General features: G+C 40.3%; 3 protein-coding genes across 5 annotated transcripts in view; 2 read left to right on the top strand and 1 right to left on the bottom strand.

Annotated features, from left to right (window-relative positions):
• Positions 1–198: 198 nt before the first annotated feature.
• On the bottom strand, positions 199–5,154 carry rsph1 (radial spoke head component 1). Its single transcript, XM_020108054.2, has 8 exons — positions 4,977–5,154; positions 4,471–4,584; positions 3,901–4,006; positions 3,667–3,757; positions 3,083–3,218; positions 1,989–2,060; positions 851–959; positions 199–316 (listed from the first exon to the last, which is right to left on the bottom strand). The coding sequence occupies exons 1-8, from the start codon at positions 5,025–5,027 to the stop codon at positions 270–272; spliced, it is 726 nt and encodes a 241-aa protein (XP_019963613.1). The 5' UTR covers positions 5,028–5,154; the 3' UTR covers positions 199–269.
• On the top strand, positions 1,134–21,359 carry LOC109643053 (myosin heavy chain, fast skeletal muscle-like). Its single transcript, XM_069517053.1, has 41 exons — positions 1,134–1,268; positions 1,413–1,559; positions 9,346–9,418; positions 9,499–9,727; positions 9,955–10,098; positions 10,605–10,761; positions 10,871–10,898; positions 11,003–11,117; positions 11,234–11,326; positions 11,405–11,468; positions 11,549–11,647; positions 11,770–11,873; positions 11,951–12,089; positions 12,282–12,400; positions 12,763–12,912; positions 12,993–13,163; positions 13,253–13,559; positions 13,638–13,726; positions 13,796–13,883; positions 13,974–14,091; positions 14,169–14,292; positions 14,565–14,701; positions 14,823–15,078; positions 15,171–15,413; positions 15,498–15,674; positions 15,755–15,900; positions 15,984–16,074; positions 16,160–16,549; positions 16,633–16,759; positions 16,848–16,966; positions 17,372–17,568; positions 17,661–17,844; positions 18,156–18,321; positions 18,532–18,656; positions 18,744–19,052; positions 19,144–19,347; positions 19,732–19,857; positions 20,030–20,200; positions 20,289–20,489; positions 20,569–20,700; positions 21,220–21,359. The coding sequence occupies exons 4-41, from the start codon at positions 9,524–9,526 to the stop codon at positions 21,235–21,237; spliced, it is 5,832 nt and encodes a 1,943-aa protein (XP_069373154.1). The 5' UTR covers positions 1,134–1,268; positions 1,413–1,559; positions 9,346–9,418; positions 9,499–9,523; the 3' UTR covers positions 21,238–21,359.
• Positions 21,360–25,057: 3,698 nt separating this feature from the next.
• The window catches only part of gas7b (growth arrest-specific 7b), a 55,955-nt gene continuing 53,860 nt past the window's right edge, over positions 25,058–27,152 (top strand). The window contains exon 1 of one of the 3 annotated variants that reach the window (XM_069518026.1): positions 25,058–25,471. In XM_069518026.1, the coding sequence (XP_069374127.1) occupies positions 25,292–25,471 (180 nt within the window). In that variant the 5' untranslated portion in view covers positions 25,058–25,291. Of the gene's footprint in view, positions 25,472–26,449; positions 26,637–27,152 lie in introns of those variants that run through there. The other 2 variants (XM_069518027.1, XM_069518028.1) reach the window with 2 other exon arrangements.

Below are 27,152 nucleotides of genomic sequence, written 5' to 3'. Positions count from 1 at the left end.
AATCCACACTTGTCTATCACTAAGCCCAATGTAAAGATCCATACAAATATTTGGAAGGTTTCAGAATATTTCTCCTTGGTTGACAGCAGAAAAACAACATTGCCAAATAGAGCATCCTCACCTTCAGTGAACTTTGTATTTGTCACCATTTGATCTGTCGTATATATAAAAAAAAATCAAATACACAGGCTCAACAGATTGTGCTTACATGTTGATGAGTTTATTTATGTTTTACTGTTGAAACAAAGGCAGTCTATCGATCACACAGATCAGATCTTTTCTCCGTCTTCTGCCGAAGCCGTTTCTTTTTCCGCAGCTGAAGAAAAGACACACTTAAGTATACACTTCGGTCACTTATGTTTTATTCTCATTTCCCTTTCAGATCTCATTTTAAACTTGCTCAGCCTCTTCAGTTCTGCTTTTGAAGCTTTCCAGTCAATTGAGCAGCAGCACTGAAAACTATTCACATTAGCGCTGAAGTTGAATTTATTGCTTCTGTTTAGCACAGAAAGTCTTGTTGCTTTGACATTTTTTTAGATCATTTTGTTTCCATGGTGGTCATAAATAGAGAATGATGTTGGTATGAATCTAGTATTTTTGGCAACCTGTGAAATGAGTCTGTTTTCTGTAAATACTCACTCATGCAGTATAACAAATGCTTGAATTTCAGAGGCTGATTCAAATATCCATTTAGACAAAATATATTTATATATATAATTTTCCTTAAGTGTAAAAACATGGTGGCTTAACAAAAATGTCGCTGGTGGTTAGGATTCTGCTGAGTAAGACTGGTCTCAATATTTCTGCATGGCAGTATTTCTCACTGCCATTTTGATTTAATAAAGTTCACCTGACGTCTCTTTGCCTGGAGTCCACACTGTCAGGCCTGTGATGGCCTTGGGAACCCACTTGAGGACGCCACTTGACCCCAACTCGCCCCATTCACCCTCAGCTTGATCCTGTCAAGAGTTGAGTTACTAAACATTCAAATCTTGCATCTCACACACAGATCTAAGTTCTCTAAGTATCCTGTGATCAAAGATGACCCATCACATCATGCATTTAATGTTAAACATGCTCTTAGAACAGGCCATAGACTGTAAATCAAGATGGACATGTCTCCACTTCCTCCAAATGTACAAAAATTAAGCTAAAACATCTCTGATACAGGTGCTGCCATCCTGCCATCTATGATGTCGTTTGAAGCCGGTGTCTTTGCAGTAGTGATTGGGTCACATGATCCTGCCCATCCAGCCACTCGACCAATTGTGAGTCAGGCTTAGCTGTCAATCATCACATTTCCCCCTTCAGTTTTTATAGCATCAATTACTGGAAAAATGAACACTTGAACAGAAATCAGTGTGATAAAATGACAGAAAACAATATATTTGATGTGTATTTTGGCTTTTTAGTTTGGTCCATGTCCCATCTACGAACATGGAGGAGGCGGGGTAATGACCTATTCTGTAGTCGGCCACCAGGGAGCCATGAAGACGCTTTTGCCTTCACTTTTGGAGAGCCGTCATATCGTCCATCTTTAAACACAGTCTATGGAACAGGTATGTGTGCAGCCTGACAAAAACATTCTAGTGGCAGCAACATGAATGTATCTTTATGAAAAATCATGAAAAAAACACAAAAAACCTCATGCAAGACGCCGTCTGACCGAGTGATCTATGCTACTGAGAAAAGACACAGCATCGTCAGTCATTCACGGGGACAGTGGCAACACCTGCTCGTCCATATTGGCCTCTCTAAATCCTGGGTAGGGCGACTTCTGTGCTCTTATGCGTTTACTGTTCTCCATGTCTGCTGGCTGGAGGTTCAGTCAACAGAGCTGTCATGGTTATGCCGTGTCTTAGCATGTCGTGTAAGTGTATGACAGAGTTCATGTACAGTACAGAACAGTAGTAAAATATAAATCAAGGAAACGAAATCAGTCTGACACGCTGAGCTGAAACAATGTGAGTGTGTTGATGTTGTATTACCTGCTCTGTTTGGTGGAATTCACCGAGCTGCTCACACCCAATATCAAACACATACTTTCCTGGGCCGTAGGGCTGCGAAATGAGAACAGGAAGGCAAAGAGAAATAACACAGATCAGAATGCATGCTGACTGAAAACACCGCAGACAAAGTTAGAAAAGGTTTATAGCATTATTAAGAAGCAGATCAAATGACTTTGTGGAATGTGACATTGGCCACATACACAGACAAGTTTCCCTTCATAGTATGAAGCATTTCTGCATCTTTCATCTCATCACATCCCCACCACCCAACACCAGACACAAAAAAGTTTGAGTTAAAGAGCTGGATATTTCCTTCTGGAGTTTGGTGACACCACAAAAAAGTGACAGAGTAAATATGCAACATTACAATGCAACAATATGTAACTGTTGTGTTCTGCTGCCCCCAACTGGCAGAAATAATGATTTTATTCTGCTTTATAGGTGCATCACTTTGTTTTTCCCTTAATAAAAAGCTAAAAGTCATGTTGGCACTATAATGGCCTTATAAGGTTGATACAGCTAGCATGTTAGCAAAGTAAATGCCTATTCACACATCCTAAAGACAGAAAAAGACAATTATAGCACTAATAAGAGCACATACGACTCAATCAGTCAATTTAAATTCAGTCAAGACTCACCAAATTGCACATTTTCATAGATATAAGTCCAATGAGACGGTGAAAACACAAAAAATTCACTTCAAATGTCAAAGAAAGTGGAGAAAAAATCCTGGATCCGATCACTGGTCTTCATCATCTTGAGACCAAGTTTCCTGATAATCTATCTAGTAGTTTTTGTGTAATCCTGCTAACTAACAGACAAACAAACACCAATGAAAAGATAACTTCCTTGGTGAAGGGTATTAGCACTCATTTGGAGATACCTGATGACCTTACATAGAGTTTGATACCTTGCTCTTAAATTACTACATGCTTCTATATATTGATATATATTGACATTCATTCTTGTCCCCCTATGTAGTCTGTGGTTCAACTAAAATGTTCCAGTTATTTCTTGTAACTACAGTTGAAGCAAATCTTTTCACAAAAATAAGTCATGAAAACAGAACTTACGTTATTGTTGGCAAAGTTACCCTCGTATCGGTGGTTACAGTGGATGTACTCTCCCGCTGACTCCATTTTGCCATCCACCCATGAGCCCTTGTACTTTGAGCCAGTTTCATGGTAGTGGTAAATGCCCTGACCGTGCCTGGAATCAGACAAAGAGTTTTTAGTAATTCATTTAGTATTGTGCAGGTAAAAAAGATGTCTTTATTGTCTATAATTGGTAGTTTTTGTTTGTGACTGTTATTTTAACAGCATTCCAGAGACTTTACAATTAAATTAGATACTTATTTATTGTGAAGTGTTGCTATATAATGCTTGTGAAACCACACATGTAACTTAGACATCGAAAAAATGTAATGTAGATATTGTTTGACCTGCAAATCAACAAATCCACACGTTTATGGCAGATTTCTTGGATTAGAAAAAGTAAAACCATATACATAGGATTTAAAAAGAGAAGGCACAGTAGAAAGTGGCTTCTGAATTCGGGATCTGATCTGAGCCCAGGAGCAGAATGTGTGCTCGCAGAAATGAAAACTGAAAAACATCTCAGCGACATGCACTTGTGATTTCAAAAGCTGTAGATTGACCTCATATGACGCAGCCACTGTCCATCATACGTGTCTCCGTTGGGGTAAGTGTAGATACCATGACCGTGTCTCAGGTCCTCTACCCACGACCCTGACAGACAGAGACAGGCGACAACAAAAGTCTTTTAAAGCTAAACTAAACTACAGCTAATAATCTAATCTTTGACAGACACCCTATAAATACACACTAATAATGCAAAAAAACTCCATCCGTGTATCACGTGTTTGATTTACCTTCATATTTAGAGCCATCTGGATAGTAAAAAGTGCCCTGTCCATGTTTCATGTTCTTGTTATAGTCTCCCACATATCTCGCTCCATTCTTGAAGTGGTATGTCCCCTGTTAGACAAAACAGTCAAAGACAGATATGTATTAGTTAAGACAATTATTAATTTAAAGGTAACACAAGGTAAAAAAAAAAAAGTAAATTCAAATTGCACTTATGCAGTCTATGCTGATTTCAAATGTAGCCATTTTACCACATCTGAAGGCTGGTAGGTCCAATGCATCATGTGGTGCCCTTGGTCTCTTAGAATATATTTTGTTTTTGTAATCATGCTTTTTGCTCACGGTGCATGGACTGATTGCTGTGATCGTTGAGGCCATGAGCTGCAGAAATCGACTGTATATTTACTGAGCTCCATGATGATTACATGTTTATTTAAAGATGTTCTTGTCCTAACTGGGGCAACAGTTTTTGGTGTGATCATATTCATTCAGTCCCATATAGAGTCGACTTGAGCTTGAGCAGAGCAAGTGGTAGATTTGATTTGGACTTGACAAAGACCGCTGCAGCTTCGTACCTGTCCGTGTCTTTTGCCGAACTCATACTGTCCCTGATAAGTGTCCCCGTTGGGCAGGACAGCTTTACCGACTCCATGTCTCTCCCCTGCTTCATTTCTGTCACCTTCGTATTCCTGTCAAAGAAACAAAAACACAGTCACAGTCACACACACACACACACACACACAATCATAATTACTAATGCCTAACCCCAACCCTTAGCCTAACATTACCCTAAACCCAACCTTAAAACATGTCTTCACCTTAAAATATATGATTAAAATAGATTATTAATAGAAATACCTAAATCTTACCCACATCCTTAACCATGACCAATTCATGCCTAACTTTAATCTTAACCAAACCACACATCTTTACTTTGACCATAGGAATTAAGTTTAGCCTCATAAGGACCGAGCAACACACACACTAGCCAGTGCAAACTAGCTTGAATCAGCTAACATCACAACAACAGACCTAAAAGAGCATCGAGCTAAGCTAAGCTAAGCTAAGCATGTTCTCTCACCCCCAGTTTACTGCGATCATCCTCGAACTCATCAGATCCAACGTCAGACATCGTTGCGTCTCGTCTTGTTCAGGTTTACTTTCAGTTCAGTTTACACGTGAAACATCTTCACACAACTCTGAGCGCACTTGCGAGTTTACAGTTGCCATGACGACGGTGCCTGACATGTGACCAAAAGCCGGTTGGTTAACACCCGCCCACCCTCACTACCTTGTCACTGATTGGTTAGATTTCGGCATAAAGAGTGATGGTTGGTTAGACACATCAAGGTGAGCCAATCAGAGGCAGAGCCAGAAAGAATATTTTTCCCTTTTTTCATTGATTGTATTAAATTGTTTACTGAGCTCCATGTGTCAAAACTAACACAGGTTCATAGCGCCACCTAGTGATTCACTGTGAAACAGGACAGTTTTTTAACTCCACTGTGCATTGTCCAATCATCACCATATTAAATCCAAAGATCAGAGTCCAGACCTGAACATCTCCATATTTCAGAACTAAATGACTTTTGAGAAATTCCCTTAAGTTTGACTGAACAAAAGACACTGGTGGATGAAGCTGGATCATATAAGCTAAGACTGTCAGTTAACATTTTGATGACCAATACAACACAGATAACCTGAAACATCTGTGTTTTGAAGGCAGGGTTTATAGTCATGATATCCAGGACTTTTTCTCTTAAGGCAGTTTTTCTGAATTTTTGAAAACAGCCATTCTATTTATCAAATGTACATATAGGCAACGGTGGCTCATCTGGGTTATTTAATTTCAATTCAAATTTATTTGTATAGCGCCAAATCATAATAGACATTATCTCAAGACACTTTACATAGAAGGTCAAGACCTTAAAAACGTATTTAAAACCCAACAGTTCCCACAATAAGCAGCACTTTGGCGACTGTACAGGAAAAACTCATTAACAGGGAGAAACCTCGAACAGAACCAGGCTCAGGGGATGGAGAGACAAAGAGAAAGGGAGAAGTTCACTTGCCAGAGGGTCGGTGGTTTGAACCCAGTCATTCTGCTTGCCCAAGTGTGTTTGGCCAAAACGCTGAACCGCAAATTGCTCCTGACGGCTGTGCTGGCAGTGTGTGATGTGTGAAAGAGAAAGTACTGCACACAGAACACATATCACATGTATTAATGTGTGTGTGAAGGGGTGCATGGCAAAATTGCACTGTAAAACTCTTTGAGTGGTCATCAAGACTAGTAAGCACAGACCAGAACATACACAGGACATTTACATTCAAATCAATTCAGTTTGCCAAAGTCTATTGCTTTATTGTATTATTAAAGATAATTAATACATTCTAGCTCAGGCAGCACCAATTGTTATCTGCTGTCCATCAAGTGATATCAATGTGCATCTCTGACACGTAATAGACTGAGTAATCTCAATTTAGCAGCCCTTTATTTAGACAACTTGAACTTGACTTGACATTAACTCATAAGCCATGAGATTTTACCATCTGTCGCATTAAAGATTAGAATGAACTCAGTGCTGCCCCCTGCATTCTCTGTGGCTTTCTGAGACCCACGAGGAGGTGATTCTCAAAAGGTCTGGAGCAGTCACTGAGTCAATAGAAAACACACATGTCAGTTATAAAATAGGCAAATTAAAGGCTGTTTGCATTGCATCATTATCCCCAAACTGACTCTCATTGTCCTCTGGAGGAAAGTCCCTAAAAATATCCCATGCCTGATGTATTACCTATGAAGAGGACCACACTTATGATGGAGGCAGTGTGAGCCACAAGTTCATTGGTTGCTTGTTCATGATTTAGCACCCCCCTTGTCAGTTTACAGGCACCTAATCTTCCTCTCCTCACACTGACAGCGGTCTGAAGTCCTCCGTTCACTCAAAGCCGGTAGAGTTGTTTACTTCATTTCGATGCCCTGACACCTTGTTTACACCTCATGACATGTAACATTAGGTTGGTCGCTTTAGTCTGAATGTAGATGCATTTTATCCACACCAATTGTCATAATAAAATCATTAAAGATCTAGAAAGAAAGCGTTGTGTTATGGAAAACATGCTTATTTGCTTTCTTTCCAAGCATGAGATAAGAAAATCAATATCAAACTTCTGTCTGTGTGTTAAATATGGAGCCGAAGCCGGACTGTGGTGAATTCAGTGCAAAGCCTATGTATAGAAAGGGGAAACAGAAATGTCAATAAAGGAAAGTTTTTGATCCCATGCTACAGTTAAGTAATAAAATATATTATGTGCATGTATTATAAATTTAGGACAAAACAAGCTGCACAGAAATAATGGACAATCGGATGTTAAAGAAACTGTGATGGCACATAACTTCAGGATAAATACAAAATGTGTGAACCTTTTTGGTTCAACATATTAGCATCAAATCACTTGGTTGCCATACCCTTAAATTTGGACAGAACCATGCCGGCTGTTTCCTCTTTCAGACTTCCCTCTCTGTACTTTCTGCGTCTGATATCAATCTTTTCATCTTATTGATTCTTTAAATTAACGTAAATGTTTCCAAAAATCGAAATTTGTTTCAGTAGAATATTGTAAAATCAAGTATTATCTTGAATTAATTTAATTTCATAATTTTCCATATCTAACTGTTCTTTTCATCTTTCACATATTTAATATATCTCAGGTTAAAAGTGTTTTCTTTCGTGGCGGCCCTGTTTTCCCAACATGTCACTTCCCTCCCCCCCGTTGTCCTCTGATGTGCCTCAGAGTTGATTGTTTGGGAGACGATGGCAGGAGAAAAGAGAGAGCTCCAAATCTCTGACACGACTATTAGCCCACTCTAATCTCTAAAGGAATTTCTATTGAGGGATTCATCAGCTATGCCTTTATTTATAAGCTTGTCAAAGCAATAGCAAGGGTCATGGCTACATTTAGTGTAAAACAGTTAATAAGCCTGGAATTGTTTATGTTACTTAAATATTGAAATGTGTGCAATTACACACAATGTTAACCATCCAAGATAAAAAGAAAAGATGAAGTGACATTCATCTAATTCAAAACCTTTGCCAGTTTTGTTTGAAAGTGATCATAATCATGCCAGACAAAATATTCTATGTTCATTTAGTGAAAACACATATACAGATAGAATCATGTCTGAAGTATAATACACTATACACCTTAACGTAATAGTTTAACAGGACTAGATGAGAAGATTGACATCACTCTCATCAGTATAGGGCTGTATCATAAACTGTAATGGTGGATGTCGAGTCTCCACTCTCCCCAATTTCCAGAAATTAAGCCAAAATACCCCAGATACGAACACTGACATCTTGTGATAATTCGCTTGGAGCCAGGTCTACACAGTAGTGATCGGGGGATGGAGCTAACTAATTCAACCTAAACTTACCACGAAAATGAAGACACCTCAAATTGTACGAACTACCAAAATGACAGAAACCATCTTTGAAAAAAATGTATTTGATGTGTACTTTGACTTTTGAGTTTGGTCATTGTTGTTTCCGCTAACATGGATGGGGCACGGTTCATGTCCTATACTGCAGCCAACCACTAGGGAGCAATCAAGACACTTTGGCTTCACTTTTATGGAGCTGTCATGTCATCCATCATACTCAGTCGATGTGCTGGATGGGGTTAGCCTTGCGGTCAAGAGGTGCAGGGAGACAGCTAGCCGTCTACCAACCCTAATAAAGTAAATTAATTCAAACATTGTACTTCATCATTTAAGTATAAAATTTATTGTTTTGGCCACTTGCTGAAATAGTTTCTTGTTGATATAGTTTCTTGTTGATGCAGTACAAATCATGACTCAAATATTTTTAGCATCGAGTCATATTAATCTAAGTTAGACATGACCCCCGGCTCTTAACGTGAGCGAGTTCTGATTTTCTCACACTTGGACAGAAAGCAAATTAGCTTAAACTTTAAATAACTAAACACATTACTTGGACAACTGCAGGGCTTAAATGGATAATATAACTTTTGCTCTTCAAACACAGGGATGTAAATTTGAAATCTTCCAGTGACCAGTGATCAAGATGCTAAACAAACAGACCACAAACCATGTGAGCGCTGTATCTCTGGCAGAGGTCACCCTCCCTTGGAATTCATTCTTTTCTTGAGCTGCAGTTGCTGCCAGCCACAGATTTATAACAAAAGATCAGCGACATCTCCATGATATCACATGCCAGACTAATCATGCTAATCAGACTTCTCTCCGCCCACATTCATTAGAAGCTTTGACCTAAATATAGGTGTTTGCTGTCTCTCCTGATGCATCAAGGGGGACCTTATAAAAGCAGTAAGGGTCAAAGCCGTCTACATTTTTCAGCAGGGACTTCTGCTGGTGACGGTATTGTTCTGTGTCAGTGTGTGGCTGTGATATATACAGTCTCTCCTTGTAGGCTTCCATCTTGTTTCTGATACAGGTGTCTCCAGGTGGAGGAACCAAAAGCAGATCTTCTGTAGCTGACAGAGGTAAGAGCTAATATTCATTAGAAAGACTGATATCTGTTGGTAAGATCACTCTCCTAACCTTTCACCGCTGCACCTTTCAGTCCCCAATAAGGGTGCGGTCCAGAGATGAGTTCGGACGCTGACATGAGTGTGTTTGGGGAGGCTGCCCCGTACCTGAGGAGACCGGAACGGGAGAGAATCGAAGCCCAGAACAGGCCCTTCGATGCCAAAACTGCAGTGTATGTAATGGATCCAAAGGAGCTGTTTGCCAAAGGCAGTCTGCAAATCAAGGAAGGTGGCAAAGCAACCGTTAAAACCGACACAGGAAAGGTATGTAACTGCGCATTTAAATGTATTTGGTTTTTAGGCCATATTACACATTATTGTTTAAGCCTGTCCCTTCAGAAATGTATGGTGACAAAATAAAATACTAATTCAAAGTTCCTTCATCAGCTGTACAGTTTTAAAATCTCTCATTCCATAAGCAGAGTAGTGCTGGCACACAGATTGTTGCATTATTTTCCTGATGAAGCGCACATCTCTCCTCACCCTCGCAGGTTGTAACAGTGAGGGATGACGAAGTCTTCCCCATGAACCCGCCCAAGTTCGACAAGATCGAGGACATGGCCATGATGACCCACCTCAACGAGGCCGCTGTGCTGTTTAACCTCAAAGAGCGTTACGCAGCATGGATGATCTATGTGAGTCACACAACATTCAGCTGCTGACGCTCATTGGTTTTACATGACAATGTGGAGCTGTTGCTCGACAGAGGCCGTGTAGAGCAGCCTCAAACTGGAATAGGTTTGTGATGTATGATAGTGGAGATGCATTATCTAAGACTGCCAGACAAAGGAAAACAGCAAGGTGAAGATTTAAAATTTCATGATATGTCTCTCATAAAAATGTAAAAATGTATATGAAGCATGAAGCTAACTGGCTTCATGATATTTTTTCCCATATGTATGTTTATCTTTGTGAATATTTAAAAAAGTGTAACTACCACACTGGTCTCATTCTGAATAATCAGACAAGTGATCAGACAGTTCTGAACACTTGGTCTTCAAATACCAGATATAACTTTGTTAGGGTCATAACTCACGTGAAGACACAAAGTTATGATTTGATAATTTGCATGAGAAAATACACATTTCGGCTTTTAAATCAACAAATCCTCGTTCACTCAAGTGTGTTTGTTTGATTGTAGACCTACTCAGGCCTCTTCTGTGTCACTGTGAACCCTTACAAGTGGCTCCCGGTGTACAACCAAGAAGTGGTGGTGGCCTACAGGGGCAAAAAGCGTCAGGAGGCTCCACCACACATCTTCTCCATCTCTGACAACGCCTACCAGTTCATGCTCACTGGTAATCTCAAATAATAAAAAAAAAACTATTAACCTTATATTCAGTCTTATCAGATTATGATGCTAAGACTGGCACCTGTCAAATTACCATGTGTTGTTTCTTTTTCTAGACAGAGAAAACCAGTCCATCCTCATCACGTAAGCTCTAGCTGCATATAGATGCAACTGCTACAACTTATCTTTGACACTTATTACTAAAGAGGAAATAAGATATTTCTGGTGTGAATTTTTTCATACTGTAGCGGAGAATCTGGTGCAGGAAAGACTGTAAACACCAAACGTGTCATCCAGTACTTTGCGACAATCGCAGTGTCTGGGGACAGAAAAAAAGATGTTAGTGTCTCTGGAAAATTACAGGTGAGAATGTTTTTCTTTCAATGAAGCAAAATTATTAACTATTTATTAACTTTAACTATAGAAATGATCATTTCCAGCATTTATAGCATCTTATTTTTGTCTTCCGGCTGCTGTAGGGCAATCTGGAGGACCAGATCATCTCTGCTAACCCACTGCTAGAGGCCTTTGGAAATGCCAAAACTGTCAGAAATGACAACTCTTCACGTTTTGTAAGTGAAAAAATAGAACGTTTGTTAATACCTATAATTTACATTTTCAGACTTATTCATTTACTTTTTCTCTCTTAGGGCAAATTCATTAGAATCCACTTTGGAACCACAGGAAAACTGGCTTCCGCAGACATTGAAACTTGTGAGCTATTTAACAGTGGAGATGTATACAGTGTTTTCTTGTGAGTCCTGTGCTTAAGTGAGTCTTGTTTCTTTTGGTAGATTTGTTGGAAAAATCCAGAGTAACGTTTCAGCTGGCTTCAGAGAGGAGTTACCATATTTTCTACCAGATCATGTCCAACAAAAAGCCTGAGCTCATAGGTAACAGTTTCAGCAAATGTCTTGTTTATCTGCATTATATTAAATCGTTTAAAATTCAATTTTCCATTTACAGTGTGTCTTTATATTGCAAGATTCATGCATGTCTTCAATTTCCCATCCAGAGACTCTCCTCATCACCACCAACCCCTACGACTTCCCGTTTGTCAGCCAGGGGGAGATCAGCGTGGCCAGTATTGATGACAGTGAGGAACTAATGGCCACTGATGTAAGTCACCTATGAAATGTTTTTTCCATCACTGCTAACATGAAACTTACAGTGCATCCTCACCGATGTGCTTTCAGAGCGCTATTGAGACCCTCGGCTTCACTGGAGAGGAGAGGATTGGAATCTACAAGCTAACAGGTGCTGTGATGCATTATGGGAATATGAAGTTCAAGCAGAAGCAGAGAGAGGAGCAGGCAGAGCCAGATGGAACAGAGGGTAATTGTTATACACAGAGCAGGGACTTCTGCCATCATCATTTGATTTCTTTTTTTCCTCTTATGATGATCAACTTTTTAAATGTTTCATATATGTATAAACGTATTTTTTAATATTCTACATTTTATCTAACTTACCTTTTATCATACTCTGCTTTGTATTTCTATTATTTTATATCTCTTCTTCAAACAGTGGCTGACAAATCAGCTTACCTGATGGGACTGAACTCTGCAGACCTGCTGAAAGCACTGTGTTACCCTAGAGTTAAGGTTGGGAATGAGTATGTGACCAAAGGGCAGACTGTTCAGCAGGTAGGTTCATTGATTTTATCACCCATTCAATAGTTTATATCATGCACCTCAATAATCATATTATGGCTAATACTGGGGAGTAGAGGGTAAACAATACTTCAACTTAAAAATGTATTACCAATCAATATTATATGTACATGGGAGATAGCTTCAGAACACATCACAATAACAACTCTTTGCTGTATTTTCAGCCTCTTGAGGAGGTTCTCTACTTCTAATTTGGCCAAAAAATCTATGTTAAATGTACAAAATACGACTTATATTCGAGGTGTAGCTACAATATGACAAATTATATTTTATATTGTTTAGAGGTTTTATTTCCCAAATGTGTTGCAATCTTACTGGAGCATGTCATTGTGCAGGTCTACAACTCCATTGGTGCTTTGGCCAAATCGGTCTATGAGAAGATGTTTCTGTGGATGGTCTATCGCATTAATCAGATGCTAGACACCAAACAACCCAGACAGTTCTTTATAGGAGTCCTGGACATTGCTGGGTTTGAAATCTTTGACGTGAGTTAGCATTGAGCAGTGCATTCACTGGAAGTCAATATCAATCATGGTGATTACATTCAAAATGGTTTGTTTTTCAGTATAACAGTCTGGAACAGCTGTGTATCAATTTCACCAACGAGAAACTGCAACAGTTTTTCAACCATCACATGTTCGTGCTGGAGCAAGAAGAATATAAGAAAGAAGGCATCGAATGGGAGTTCATTGACTTTGGGATGGACTTGGCTGCTTGTATAGAGCTTATTGAAAAGGTTTGTCTTAAGCATACATAATATTACAAAACATTATGGATAATGCCTAATGTTTATGTTTAACATTTGTTTTGTACCACCTTCAACAGCCAATGGGCATCTTCTCCATCCTCGAAGAGGAGTGTATGTTTCCCAAGGCATCAGACACCACCTTCAAAAACAAGCTGTATGACCAACATCTTGGAAAATCAAGCAACTTCCAGAAGCCCAAGCCTGTCAAAGGCAAGGCTGAGGCTCACTTCTCCCTGGTGCACTATGCTGGCACTGTGGACTACAGCATCACGGGCTGGCTAGACAAGAACAAGGACCCACTGAATGAGACTGTGGTCCAGCTGTACCAGAAAGCCGGCCTCAAACTATTAGCGTTCCTCTATTCTACCTACTCCTCATCAGATGGTAAATCTGTTTAAATTCTAAACCTTTAGTTCTTTTGAGGGTCCTACTTGAGCAAATTATAATTTTTTTTTTTTTTAGAAAGCACTGGTGGAGGAAGTGGTGGAGTTGCTAAGAAAGCAGCAAAGAAGAAGGGCTCGTCCTTCCAGACTGTGTCAGCCCTCTTCAGGGTAACTGCAGACTATAATAATATTAGGTGGTGATGATTGTGAAATAATGACAATAATAATCCTTTACAGGAGAACCTGGGAAAGCTGATGACTAATCTCAGGAGCACCCATCCTCACTTTGTCCGGTGTCTGATTCCAAATGAAACTAAAACTCCAGGTATTTCACCTAATGTTACACGCACTCCTTATTGGACATACATAGTTTATCAGGCAGCTTGATTATGACATTGCTTTGGCTGACTTTGAGGTATTATGGAACACCATCTGGTTATCCATCAACTGCGATGTAATGGAGTTCTGGAAGGAATCAGAATCTGCAGGAAGGGTTTCCCCAGTAGAATTCTGTATGGGGATTTCAAGCAAAGGTAAAAAAAAAACAAAGAGGAGAGAAATATGTGAGAATCAGTGAATACATTTAATTTCATCAGGCTTTTTCTTCTAGGTACAAAGTGCTGAATGCTAGTGTGATTCCTGAGGGACAATTCATTGACAACAAGAAAGCTGCTGAAAAGCTCCTGGGGTCTATTGATGTGGATCACACGCAGTATAAGTTTGGGCATACCAAGGTAAATTAGTGTTAATGGGACAAAAGTCATATGTATATTTCAAACAGAGTACGTGTTGGACCATCTATCAGCATAAGTGAGGGTTGTTCATGAGAAGCTTTGTAACTGTATGTGTTGAGGTGAGAAAGTGAGCAAAGGTATTATATATTACAGGAATTAACCCATTAACCCATCAGACCCATCAGACTAAAAAACTAAAAAAGGATGTTAGGACTTAGAGATGTGTTGATTTGTAGTACAGTAACGATAATGACAATTTGTTTTTTCTGTAGGTGTTCTTCAAAGCAGGACTCTTGGGCTTACTGGAAGAAATGAGGGATGAAAGATTGGCCTCCCTCATCACCATTACTCAAGCCTTGTGCCGTGGCTTTCTCAGAAGGAGGGAGTTTAAGAAAATGATGGAGAGAAGGTAATAAAAATGATGGTATATGATCAAAGATAGTCAGTTTCATTGACAAAAAAGATTGTAGGACTTTATGCATTGCATGTTTGCTAAAACATGTTGAACCAATAACTCCATCACTTTCCAGAGAATCTATCTACATTATCCAATACAACATTCGCTCTTTCATGAATGTAAAACACTGGCCATGGATGAAGCTCTACTTCAAGATCAAACCACTCTTGAGGAGTGCTGAGACTGAAAAAGAGATGGCCATTATGAAAGTGGATTTTGCCAAGTGCAAGGAGGATTTAGCCAAAGCTGAGGCCAAGAAGAAAGAGCTGGAGGCCAAAATGGTTTCCCTGATTCAGGAGAAGAATGACTTAAGTCTGCATATTCAATCTGTGAGTTGTTGCAAAACATATGTGTTAAAGTAAGTCATATGTAAGAAGAGCTGCATGCTACAAAAATGGATATGCATTTTTTTATTGAGTAGGAAAGTGAGAGCCTGGCAGATGCAGAAGAAAGGTGTGAAGGACTGATAAAGAACAAGATCTTACTGGAGGCCAAAACCAAAGAACTCAGTGAGAGACTAGAGGACGAGGAGGAGGTGAATGCTGAGCTGACTGCCAAGAGGAGGAAGCTGGAGGATGAGTGCTCTGAGCTGAAGAAAGACATTGATGACTTGGAACTCACCTTGGCTAAAGTAGAGAAGGAAAAACATGCTACTGAAAACAAGGTACTATTTTTATCCTTTGGACAATCATCTAACCGTCAAACCGACCACATTTACGAAAACATTTACTTCTTTTTACACATTCAGGTGAAGAATCTGACTGAGGAAATGTCCTCTCTTGATGACACAATCGTCAAATTATCCAAAGAGAAGTTGGCACTTCAGGAAGCTCATCAGCAGACACTGGATGACCTGCAAGCAGAGGAAGACAAAGTCAACTGTCTGACTAAAGCTAAGATCAAGCTGGAGCAACAAGTTGATGATGTAGGTCTATGACCACTAGCCTTTGGAAATCATTGCATATGTGGCTTGCGAATTTTGCTGAAAATGTTTGCATGTGTTAGCTTGAGGGCTCTCTGGAACAAGAGAAGAAGGTCCGGATGGATGTCGAGAGGGGTAAAAGGAAGCTTGAAGGAGATCTTAAACTTACCCAGGAATCCATAATGGATCTGGAAAATGACAAACAACAGCTGGAGGAACACCTCAAAAAGTATGCATGGATGCATCAGTGCTGAAAATAATGTTATATACTTAACAACTCCTCTAAACACATGATATGATTGTGTATAACAGGAAAGACTTTGAGTTCAGCCAACTTGTTGCCAAAATTGAGGATGAGCAGAGTGTGACTGTACAATCTCAGAAGAGGATCAAGGAACTTCAGGTAGTTGAAAAAAAAGAAATTAAAAAATTGAAATTCCATAAAGTCAAAGGATAACATTTTGATTGATTTTGGTTGGTTTTCCTAGGCTCGTATTGAAGAGCTGGAAGAGGAGATTGAAGTGGAACGTGCAGCCAGAGTTAAAGTAGAAAAGCAAAGGTGTGATTTTTCCAGGGAGCTGGAGGAGATCAGTGAGCGGCTGGAGGAGGCCGGAGGAGCCACCGCTGCTCAGATAGAGATGAACAAGAAGCGAGAGACTGAGTTTCAGAAACTGAGACGGGACCTTGAAGAGTCAACACTCCACCATGAGGCCACTGCTGCAGCTTTGAGGAAGAAACATGCTGACAGTGTGGCTGAGCTGGGAGAGCAAATCGACGCTCTGCAGAGAGTCAAGCAGAAGCTGGATAAGGAGAAGAGTGAGTACAAGATGGAGATTGACGACCTGTCCAGCAACATAGAGGTCATGGTCAAGGCAAAGGTAAGCAACACCAGTATAGTAAGTGGGTGTACTAAAAATAACATGCTAAACAGTTTAATTGATTTATTTCTTAATGATATCAGACTAATTATGAGAAGCTGTGCCACTCTTTGGAAGACCAACTGAGCGAATACAGGACAAAACATGATGAGAACACTCGTCTGATCACTGAAATAAATACTCAAATGGCAAGACTTCAGAATGAAAATGGTAAGCACCTGGTTGACTGTATCGTATTTAACAGACTTATAAAGACTTGTCTCTTTTCCAATGTTTCTATCTAACATCTCTTGATCAGGGGAGTTCTCTCATCTTCTTGAGGAGAAAGAGGTGATACTCTCTCAGATGTCCAGGACTAAGCTCGCCTTCACTCAGCAAATTGAGGAACTGAAGAGGCAGGTTGAAGAAGAATCAAAGGTTTGTTGCACTACTGCACTCAGTGTTACATTAATGATCTTTGAAGGTCAGTGTACTAACTGGTTAGCCGGAGCCTTTGCTTATTCGAACTTGGAATCTCTGCTAGGTTTTCAATTTTTTTCCGATTACTTCTTTTCAACTTAACACACATTTTCCTTCCACTGTGGTTACCAAGGCACATTAAAATAATAGTTCAACATTGTTAGAAAGACATCGATTATCTTTCATGCAGAGAGTTAGATGACAAAATAAATATATGCCTATTATAAATAGGTCATTGGCTGAGACAATTGCCTGTTGACTCTAGCTTCATATTTAACATATACAGATACACTTGCAGATGAATTCAAATTAAATAAACATTTATTTAATTAAAATATCCATTCATATTTGCATTTTCTTTAGGCTAAAAATGCCTTTGCCCATGCCCTGCAATCTGCTCGTCACGACTGTGATCTGCTCAGAGAGCAGTTCGAGGAGGAGCAGGAGGCCAAGGCTGAGCTGCAGAGAGCAATGTCCAAGGCCAACAGTGAGATCGCACAGTGGAGAACCAAATATGAGACTGATGCCATCCAGCGTAATGATGAGCTGGAAGAAGCCAAGTGAGAGTTGTTTTAATACTGTACAAATACGTTAGATATTTAAAATGTAAAACATGACAACCATTATTGGTATTTCAATTTATGATTTGCAGGAAAAAGCTTGCTCAACGTCTGCAGGAGGCTGAGGAGGCCATCGAGGCTGTGAATGCAAAGTGCTCGTCTTTGGAGAAGACGAAGCAGAGGCTGCAGGGAGAGGTGGAGGACCTGATGATCGATGTGGAAAGGGCAAATGCTCAAGCAGCTGTCTTGGATAAAAAGCAGAGAAGTTTTGATAAGGTAACAAAGGCATGCAAATGATTATTAATATTATTACATTATTATGCTAAATTCTTTAATACAATTCAATAAATGTGTGTTAAGTATTAAATAAATTGTTTAAAGTACAGTTCACCAATACTAACAAACCAAATCTACTATATTGATATTCTCAAAAACTGTGCAAAGCTATTCTTTAAACTCAACACATACCTAGTTAAAAAAGCTGTTTACATTTGCAGCCTTAAACACTTGTCATGAGGTAGGTCAGAGAAGAATCAACCGCGAGTGACCATTTTTATCCGAACCAATATTTTTATTCTGTTCCTTAGATTCTGTCTGAGTGGAAGCAGAAGTATGAGGAGTGTCAGACGGAGCTGGATGGATCACAGAAGGAGTCTCGCTCCCTAAGCACTGAGCTCTTCAAGATTAAGCACTCTTACGAGGAAGCTTTGGAGCACCTTGAGGTTCTCAAACGAGAGAATAAAAACCTGCAACGTGTGTATATTACTACAAAATACTACAATGCTATTTTCTAAAGGTTTATCCTTCATATCCTACGATTTAAAAAAAAGATATATATGATTATTATTAATAAACATCAATAGTGCCAAGGGTGATTTTGTAAGCATACAAATTTTGTTAAAAAAATAAATTACTGAATTGTTGTTTATAGTCTTAGTATTTGATACACATGTGTATTTTTAGAGGAAATCTTCGATCTGACTGAACAACTTGGAGAAAATGGCAAAGCCATCCATGAGCTGGAGAAGACTAAAAAACAAACAGAAACTGAGAAGACGGAGATCCAGAATGCTCTGGAAGAGGCTGAAGTAAGTCTCTGTGATATTAAAAAAAAGAATACTTCTTGCAATCAGATCTTTTAGATTTCAGATTATTTACCTTAATCAATACCTCAGGCCTCTCTGGAGCATGAGGAATCTAAAATCCTCCGCATCCAGCTGGAGCTCACTCAAGTCAAGGGAGAGGTCGATCGCAGGCTGGCAGAGAAGGATGAGGAGCTGGAGCAGATGAAACGCAACCACCAGCGCATTGTGGAAACCATGCAGTCAGCTTTGGATGCTGAGACACGCAGCAAGAATGATGCCATGAGAGTCCGGAAGAAGATGGAGACTGATCTCAATGAGATGGAGATCCAGCTGAGCCACTCCAATCGACAGGCTGCTGAAGCCCAGAAGCAGCTGAGGAATATGCAAGCCCACCTTAAAGTGAAATATTGCTCAACACCTCTTTTTAGAATAACTTTTAAAACCCATTTTGGATCGATCATAGAACTTTTATCATTATTTCTCCCTGCAGGAGCAAACCCTTCACCTTGATGATGCCCTGCGCAGCCAGGAGGACCTGAAGGAGCAGGTATCCATGGTGGAGCGCAGGAGCAGCCTTTTGCAGGCAGAGGTGGAGGAGCTCAGGGCTGCGCTGGAACAGTCGGAAAGAGGCCGCAAATTAGCTGAACAGGAACTCACTGATGCCTCTGAGAGAGTCGGGCTGCTTCACTCTCAGGTGAGCCTTGTCTCTAGAAGCATGTTTGTAGCATTCTAGCTGTCGAAGAGTCAAATACATTTCTCAGGAACTGGTGGAGACCAAAAGAGGAGCTAAAAGAAAAATATGCAAACCTGTTATCCAGAACGCTGGAAGGGTGTGGTATGTTCTACATTTTTAATATTTTGATTGTTTTGGTCTAATGGTTGCAATGAAGGAGCCATGTTCCGAGCCGTGAACTGCAATTTGTGTAAATTGCAATTCTTTTTATGTACAGATACAGTTGAGTTATTCAAATTTTGTAACTTTATATCCTCTGTGCTGTTCTTTTTAAAGGCATAACTGTGAATTGTGGGTATATGTACATTTTATTCAATCAGTTTCTTCACTGTCATTTGGCTGCAGAACACCAGTCTTCTGAACTCCAAGAGAAAGCTGGATGCTGATGTGAGCCAGCTGCAGGGTGAGGTGGAGGATGCAATTCAAGAGGCCCGCAATGCAGAGGAAAAAGCTAAGAAAGCCATCACTGATGTAAATATCAAAAGTTTTCCCTCTAATTATATCCAGCAATTACAATTCCAAATGGTGTGATTAGAAACTTTAAGAAATGGCAATCATCAAGCAGCCTTAGTAGTTCAGGCTGTGTTGTTGTGAGATCCAGTGTGATTAATGACACATTTTGAATTAAACACAATGGATGTAGGCAGCCATGATGGCAGAGGAGCTGAAGAAAGAGCAAGACACAAGCAGCCACCTGGAGAGGATGAGGAAGAACCTGGAGGTTTCTGTGAAGGATCTGCAGCACCGTCTGGACGAGGCTGAGAACATGGCTTTGAAGGGGGGCAAGAAGCAGCTCCAGAAACTGGAAACTCGGGTATCACACTCATTCATGGGAGATTTCTGTAACGTCATTGAAACAGTAACTGATGTTGGATGTCAGGTGTCTTGATTTTCTCTTGCAGGTGCGTGAACTGGAGGGTGAAGTGGAGAACGAGCAGAAAAGAGCCTCGGAAGCCATCAAGGGAATCCGTAAATATGAGAGGAGAGTTAAGGAGCTCACTTACCAGACTGAAGAGGACAAGAAGACCGTTCTGAGACTTCAGGACCTGGTGGACAAGCTGCAACTCAAAGTCAAGGCATACAAGAGGCACAATGAGGAAGCTGTAAGACCTTCTCATCAAATAAGGAAGTTACTATGTTTTTTAATAATATTTAAACCAAAGCTTGTTTTTGTTCCTACAGGAGGAGCAGGCCAACATTCATCTTGCCAAACTAAGGAAGGTGCAGCATGAGCTGGAGGAGGCAGAGGAGCGAGCAGACATCGCTGAGTCCCAGGTCAACAAGATGAGAACCAAGAGCCGAGACTTTGCAAAGGTAACTATCAACACAAGTTTATTTTAGTTTTTCTTTGTTTCAATTCTTTTTCAGTTCGATCATCGTATCAACAATTATCATTAACCTGACCTGTCCAGGGTGCACACCACCTCTCACTCAATGTTAGTTGGGATTGGCTCCAGCAGCACCACGACTCTCAAAGGATAAGCCATATAGATAATGGTTGGATGGACAAATTGTGTCAGAGCACAATGGCAGCTTACACATGAACAGGAACATATCAGTGGTTGCAGTTGTTATGTTATGGTTTATAAATAAAAACAATCCTGGATCTGACTTCAACCAGTTCCATGGCAAAATGTAATGTTCTCTTCCCTGACCCGTATCGCATCCTCCAACCAAGTTTAATGATAATCCGTCGAGAAGTTGTAATCTTGCTGACTAACAACTAAACGAAAACATAACCTCCTTGGTGGAGATTAAATCGGAAATCTCAATGGTCACAATATCACCGTCACATATATTTCCTCTCCTTTCTTTCCTCTCTCTCCTTCTCAGGCTGCTGAATCTGAGTAGACCTGGCAGTGATGCCACATCCTCAAGTTGCAAGTGCTTAGTACGAGTAGAGGCTCGGTAAAGTGAACAAGCCTCATTGTTTTGCAGTGAAACTGTAGCAGAATAAAGTTGTGTGAAGCAGATGCTCTGTCTGTTTTTTTTCCTGCAATCTAATGACGTCTAATGACATGGAAATCTTATTGGCATTTTCCAGCAGCCCACACAATAATCAGTCCGTATCCACGTCTCATAGCCGTCTGTCTGATATCAACTCGAATGAATGGAAACTTTCATCATGGCCCTTGCTGTATTAGCAGACTGCTCTAAGCTTTGTAGTGCTAATTAGCTTTGTGATTTATCTAAGTCCCCCCCTGTGTGTTAGGCTAGCCTCAGATTTGAGCAACTGTTTGCAGAGATCAGGGCAGATCCCAGCAGAACGCCTGCTGACATTTGCATCCTGCGTTAAAATAGTCATCCTCTCCACTGTCACTCATGTATACGATACCTAATGCTAGCATGAGAGCTGTGGATTAACCGTGATCACAGCAGTTAAATCAGAAGACCAACATGGACCAATGAGCATGTATTTAGCCGTGTCACTCCACTGTTTGAAGCATCGGATGGAGGGATTCTACACTGCTTTGTTTTGTTGCTCTGTTATTTCCCCGCCAGGGACTTTAAATCATCATTATTACAGGAATTTCAATTGTCTGAGTCCCAGATTAGAAATTAAGCCCTGACACGGAAATAAATACTCATCAGCTCGTCTTCCATCCTCACAGCTATGCAGAGTTTATATTTGCAAAATCAATATGTTTAAGTCGAAGTTTCCTTAATCATGTGGAAAATCACAAGATGTTACGTGTCACATCATCTCTCTGCCTGTGTCCTTTCAGTATCTCATAATCCAGTGGTTCTTACCAGTAAAACATAAAATACTTAATGTCAGTTCAATCCAAGCCTGAGATTTGTTTCAGTGCCTTCAGTGTTCTGATATCGTGTAGATTGCTGCAGCAGCTACAGCTAGAGGGCTCCCTCGAACAAGACATGATGCATGGAGGAAGAAAGAGTCAGAAAGTCTCAGGATTAACTCACCAGCATTCTGTACTGGTGACGTACTGACTGTACTGGCCCCAGTGACGCCCCCCCCTGCATTGTGTGTGTAGAAGTTATTTATTAGTAATATGATTGTACTGTTTTTAGCCACCGTGTAAAACAAATGGTCTGTATTTATATGTCACTAGTCTTGAGTTGACCACTCTTTACTGTATAATTTTGTTTTATATGCACACATTAATACAGTGCATCACTTTCTCTGTCATGAATCAAACACACACAATCATCAGGAGATTCAGTATCTTGTCCAAGGATACTTCAGCACTCATCAGGATGACTGGGATCGAACTGTGAACCTTGTGGTCGGTGGACGACCCATGCTTTCTCCTGAGCCACAGCCACAACAGCTGTTAAAAGCTGTGTATTTATACATCCAGCAAATGTGGAATAGTGTCTGTGTCCACTTGAGGAGGTTAACATTAATATTCTACTCTAATATTATCTCTGTTTTTGTTTCCACCAATTAGTGAGAATAACATCTGTATTTTCAGCCACTAATTCTAATATTTTTTTTGCTATCAGTGCTGTAGCACTTTGTTTAAAACAGCCACTGGAGGCTGTAAACAAGGTTGATGAGAATGATAAGATGTTAATGTACCAACACATTTAAGCTGCAGGTCGCAAAGTGGTGACAATTCTCTGCCACCACACTTTTAAATTAAATGTGCAGCTTCAAACTTTTAATATAACTTGGAAAAAGCATTCACTAGAAAAACTGTAGATGCATGAAATAGCATAGAAAGTCCTCATAACAATTACAAGGATAACATGGTATAATGTGTTATTTATGTTATTGAGATTATTTGTAAGGAGTCCAGCTGAGGTGATTCAGTCCTCTGTTTTTTTCTTTTCTTTCTCCTCTTTCTTTTTCTTTCATCTAAAGAAAAAATATATTGGAATTATGAAAGTGTATGGGTGTCAATATATATAAATTAAATAAATATTTATACAAATATGTATGAATAATCAATTATTAATAAATCATGAACATCCATAATTTAAAGCTGTTCTGACTGTAGGACAGATATGTTACATTAGAAATTGTTTAAGTCTACTGTTAATGCATCTACAGTTATGTAGGACTCACACGTACATGTTGTGTTAACACCTGAGCGTTCCAGATGATCCAGATGCTGGTTTGGTCAACAATAAACAATCACAATTACCTGTTTAGGACACACAATATAGCCATAGGCTTTCACACTGATGTGCCATGTTAGCTGCCAATGCAATAATTAAAAGAAAGTTGTGAAAAACAATCCACAACCACATGAACGTGTAATTGCCTTTGTAAATCCAGTATATTCCATCAGTAAGCACTGTTTTGAGTTTGCCGGGCTGTTATCAGGCAGAGTCCTTGTGCTGCAGAGCATCATGGAGCAAAACCATTTACATTATAACCGTGTGATTTAAAAAAAAAAGTGCAGCAAATCCAACCTATATGACCATATACAGTAAGAGTGTTTGTCTGGCCCACCAGACCGTCTGTGTTATGTTTACAACATTAAACATGTGGTTATGGTCACAGTATGGTTACAATGCATAACAACTATTGATTTAGGAAAAAGTTGTGGAATGGTTTCAAACACTTGTGTCCACAGCCATCATAAATGTTGTTTACATGCACTCTAGTCCCCTGGTTAAGCTCTGTCTTTTAGAAAGCTAGATTTTCTACTACTCTGATAGAAACCAGGATACAGTGACATTTATCCTGGTTGTTGAAGCATCTCATAATGGCTTAGCTGGTGGGAAATAAAGACACATAAAGACACGTGAGTGTGTCAGAGGGACGTGAGGAAGCAGGTTTTTTTTAGAAGCGTTTTGGTGATGTGCATAGTTTATAATCTGTCCTTTTGTCTCAACAATACAGATATTAGCACACTGTAATGAAGCTACAATTTGAATGACAGGGCTTACAAACACTTGGATGACACCACAGGAGCAGTATGGAGGCATTTTATCTTTTTTTTCCAGTTTTTTTTACGTTTGAAGAATTATTTATCATTTACTTCAATTGTATTGGATTTGGCTGCAACCATGTTTACCCCTGAAACTCCAAAAGTGTTTTGTGGACTCAAACCCTTCACCCACCACTCCATCGGCATAGTGGTGAAGATACTGAGTGAATTTAAACTTTTTGGTGAACTATCCCTTTAAGCCTTATGAGACAAAATGTGATCTGGGATTATAGACTATACAAATAAAATTTGATTGATTGATTGATTTACACACACAGGCACACATACATACATACACGCACGCACACACACACACACATACATGCATATATACACGCACGCAGGCAGGCAGACACACACATACATGCATACATACACACACACATTCATACATACATACATACACACACACATTCATACATAAATACCATAGACTTTATGATACATACATGTATACATAAATACATTCATACACACATACATACAGTACATTCATACACACACACACACACATACATACATGCATATATACACACATGTACGCACACACGCAAACACATACATACATACACACATACATTCATACATACATACATTCATTCATACACACACACACACACATACACATACACACACACACACATACACACATACACCCATACACACATACACACACACAAACACAGATACATGTTCATGCCATGGAGAGAAAAAGAAGAAAAAGAAGCTTGAGTTTGCGAAGCTGTGTGCTTTTATTTTGAAGACCCACGCTGTGACTTCCTCTCCTCTGGCCTCGGTGTCGTTCAGTGTGTTGACGCTGCTGTGATGAGTCCTCCTCACTGAGGCTGAGGAGCAGAGCAGAGCGGTGAGAGAAGAGGAGGAGAACCTGTTCACCAACTCCACTGCAACTTCAGCTCCACTCCTCCACCCGCTGCACACACACGCTCCCAGAGGGCAGTGGACCTTGTCTTGTCCTGTTTCCTCCTCGCTTCTCTCCGGCCATGTCTGGATCGTACTGTCAAAGTTTGTACCCGTTCACCGGGGAGCAGCACCAGCAGGGACTGAGCTTCGAGGCCGGGGACGTTATCAAGGTGGTCCAGGCTGTGCCCGGAGGATGGTGGGAGGGAGAGAAGGATGGAGCCAGAGGCTGGTTCCCCTCCAGTTATGTCCAAGTGCTGGAGGTAAGTCTCAACATCACATCCATCATTATGTCGACTTAATACCAAACTTAATTGGATCTTAATTGGATGAATATTTTCTTTATTAGTTTTGACTTGTTGATGGCAGTAGAAATGTGAAAATCTACTTCTATCACTTGTGTGTTTTTCTATCCTCTCTGTCACTCACACGCACACACACACACACACACACACACACTCGTGTCTCCATGACTTCAGTGGACATTGACTTACATTGATTTACTGAAGACTGCTTACTTAAACCTGAATGTTACCTAAACCTGACTTTATCCTAATCTTGAACATGTCTTCAAATTAAAATTGTTTTTATTTACATTTTGGGGACTTGCCTTTTGTCCCCATAAGAAAGACAAGTCCCCATAAAGTGACTGTGCTCACAGATTCAGGTCCCCTGATCATGAGTAATACCTGGACCACACACACACACACTCACACACACACAGCAGAAGTTAAAGACAGTACTGAGTGATGCACTAATAAATAGTTTTCCCTTGCTGTGCTTATCAGATTAACTCTAACCTTCCCAGCAGCCCGAGCGGCTGCACACTTCCTCATTCCACACACATTCCTCTGAAATACTCAGGTCTCCCCTCAGTGCGCGTGAATGCACAGGACATGCTGCTCTCTCTACCTCTCCCTCTCTGTCTCTCTCTCTCCCCATGGTCAACTCCTCCCGTCCCCACCCAGCACCCAGCAGCCCCCCCCTCTTTACGCTCAATGTAGATTTAGAAACACAGCTCCTGCTGAATCTCAGAAAACAAATTCTTTCATTTGACTTCAGTGTGTTTGAGTGTGGGTTTGTAATACTGGAGAAGATTTGAGTTTGTGGTGGAGTCGGGGACACCACCCAGCATTCTGACGCTTTGTCACAATCAGCCTGTGAAATGGGCTGGCACCAAGCCAGCATTCTCAGAGATGGCACCAGAGCTGCTTCCGTTTTTATCACTTCTCCATTCTGAGAAGATACAGAAACATGATTGGTGACTGAGTGACAGCAGTGATATGTGGCCCGGTTCTGGGTTCATGCTGATTTAGATCCCACCCCCCAGCACGGGTTGGACACGGAGACACAAACCTGTAGCACCGGAGGGTTGAAGAGCAGCATCCCTTATCTTCTCTCAGACCAGGGCAGGAATTGAGTTGATGGGTGAGGCAGCAGTGTGGTGCAGGCAGCAGGATAACCCGTTTTCATCAAGCACTCACCGCGCTCAAGTGTGGATGAGCGAGATGCCTCAGCCTCTGAAGTGTGAAAAAGGAAAGTGAACATCCCTGTAGGCATCAGGGAAGTATCACTCATTAATTGATTAGCCATGTTCTGGTCGACTGAATCAGCTCACGTATCTGTGAGGTGTGCTGCGATTCTCACAGTGAAGTGGATCGGGAAGGATCAACAGGCTGGGATTGAGAATGTCGAGGAGTGTAGACCTGAGAGCCGAAGGGATAAGTGATTTGAAACCTGAGCAAAAACGCCACATTTTTCAGTGTGAAACGTGACGATATGTTAGACTCAGGGTTTGGGTCTGTTTACTACATTGCATTAGTGCTGTGCAGTGGACTTGGTTTGTGGGCGAATGATAAAAATCAGCTGATTCATTCAATTCAAGGTCTATTTTAAATGTAAAGTTTAAATTATAGTTCTTTACAAAGATGTTATTATTATATA

The sequence above is a fragment of the Paralichthys olivaceus genome, chromosome 21, assembly GCF_024713975.1.
Source record: "Paralichthys olivaceus isolate ysfri-2021 chromosome 21, ASM2471397v2, whole genome shotgun sequence".
NCBI classification, from domain to species: domain Eukaryota; kingdom Metazoa; phylum Chordata; class Actinopteri; order Pleuronectiformes; family Paralichthyidae; genus Paralichthys; species Paralichthys olivaceus.
This window is presented reverse-complemented; position numbering and strand designations above follow the sequence as displayed.

Coding starts and splice junctions, on each gene's coding strand:
- LOC109643053 (XM_069517053.1), top strand. CDS start 9,524: ATGAGTTCGGACGCTGACATGAGTGTGTTTGGGGAGGCTGCCCCGTAC. Junction 10,899..11,002: donor AACCAGTCCATCCTCATCAC/GTAAGCTCTAGC, acceptor TTCATACTGTAG/CGGAGAATCTGGTGCAGGAA. Junction 11,469..11,548: donor TTCCGCAGACATTGAAACTT/GTGAGCTATTTA, acceptor TTCTTTTGGTAG/ATTTGTTGGAAAAATCCAGA.
- rsph1 (XM_020108054.2), bottom strand. CDS start 5,027: ATGTCTGACGTTGGATCTGATGAGTTCGAGGATGATCGCAGTAAACTG. Junction 3,758..3,900: donor AGATGGCTCTAAATATGAAG/GTAAATCAAACA, acceptor TCTGTCTGTCAG/GGTCGTGGGTAGAGGACCTG. Junction 2,061..3,082: donor GTAACTTTGCCAACAATAAC/GTAAGTTCTGTT, acceptor CTCATTTCGCAG/CCCTACGGCCCAGGAAAGTA.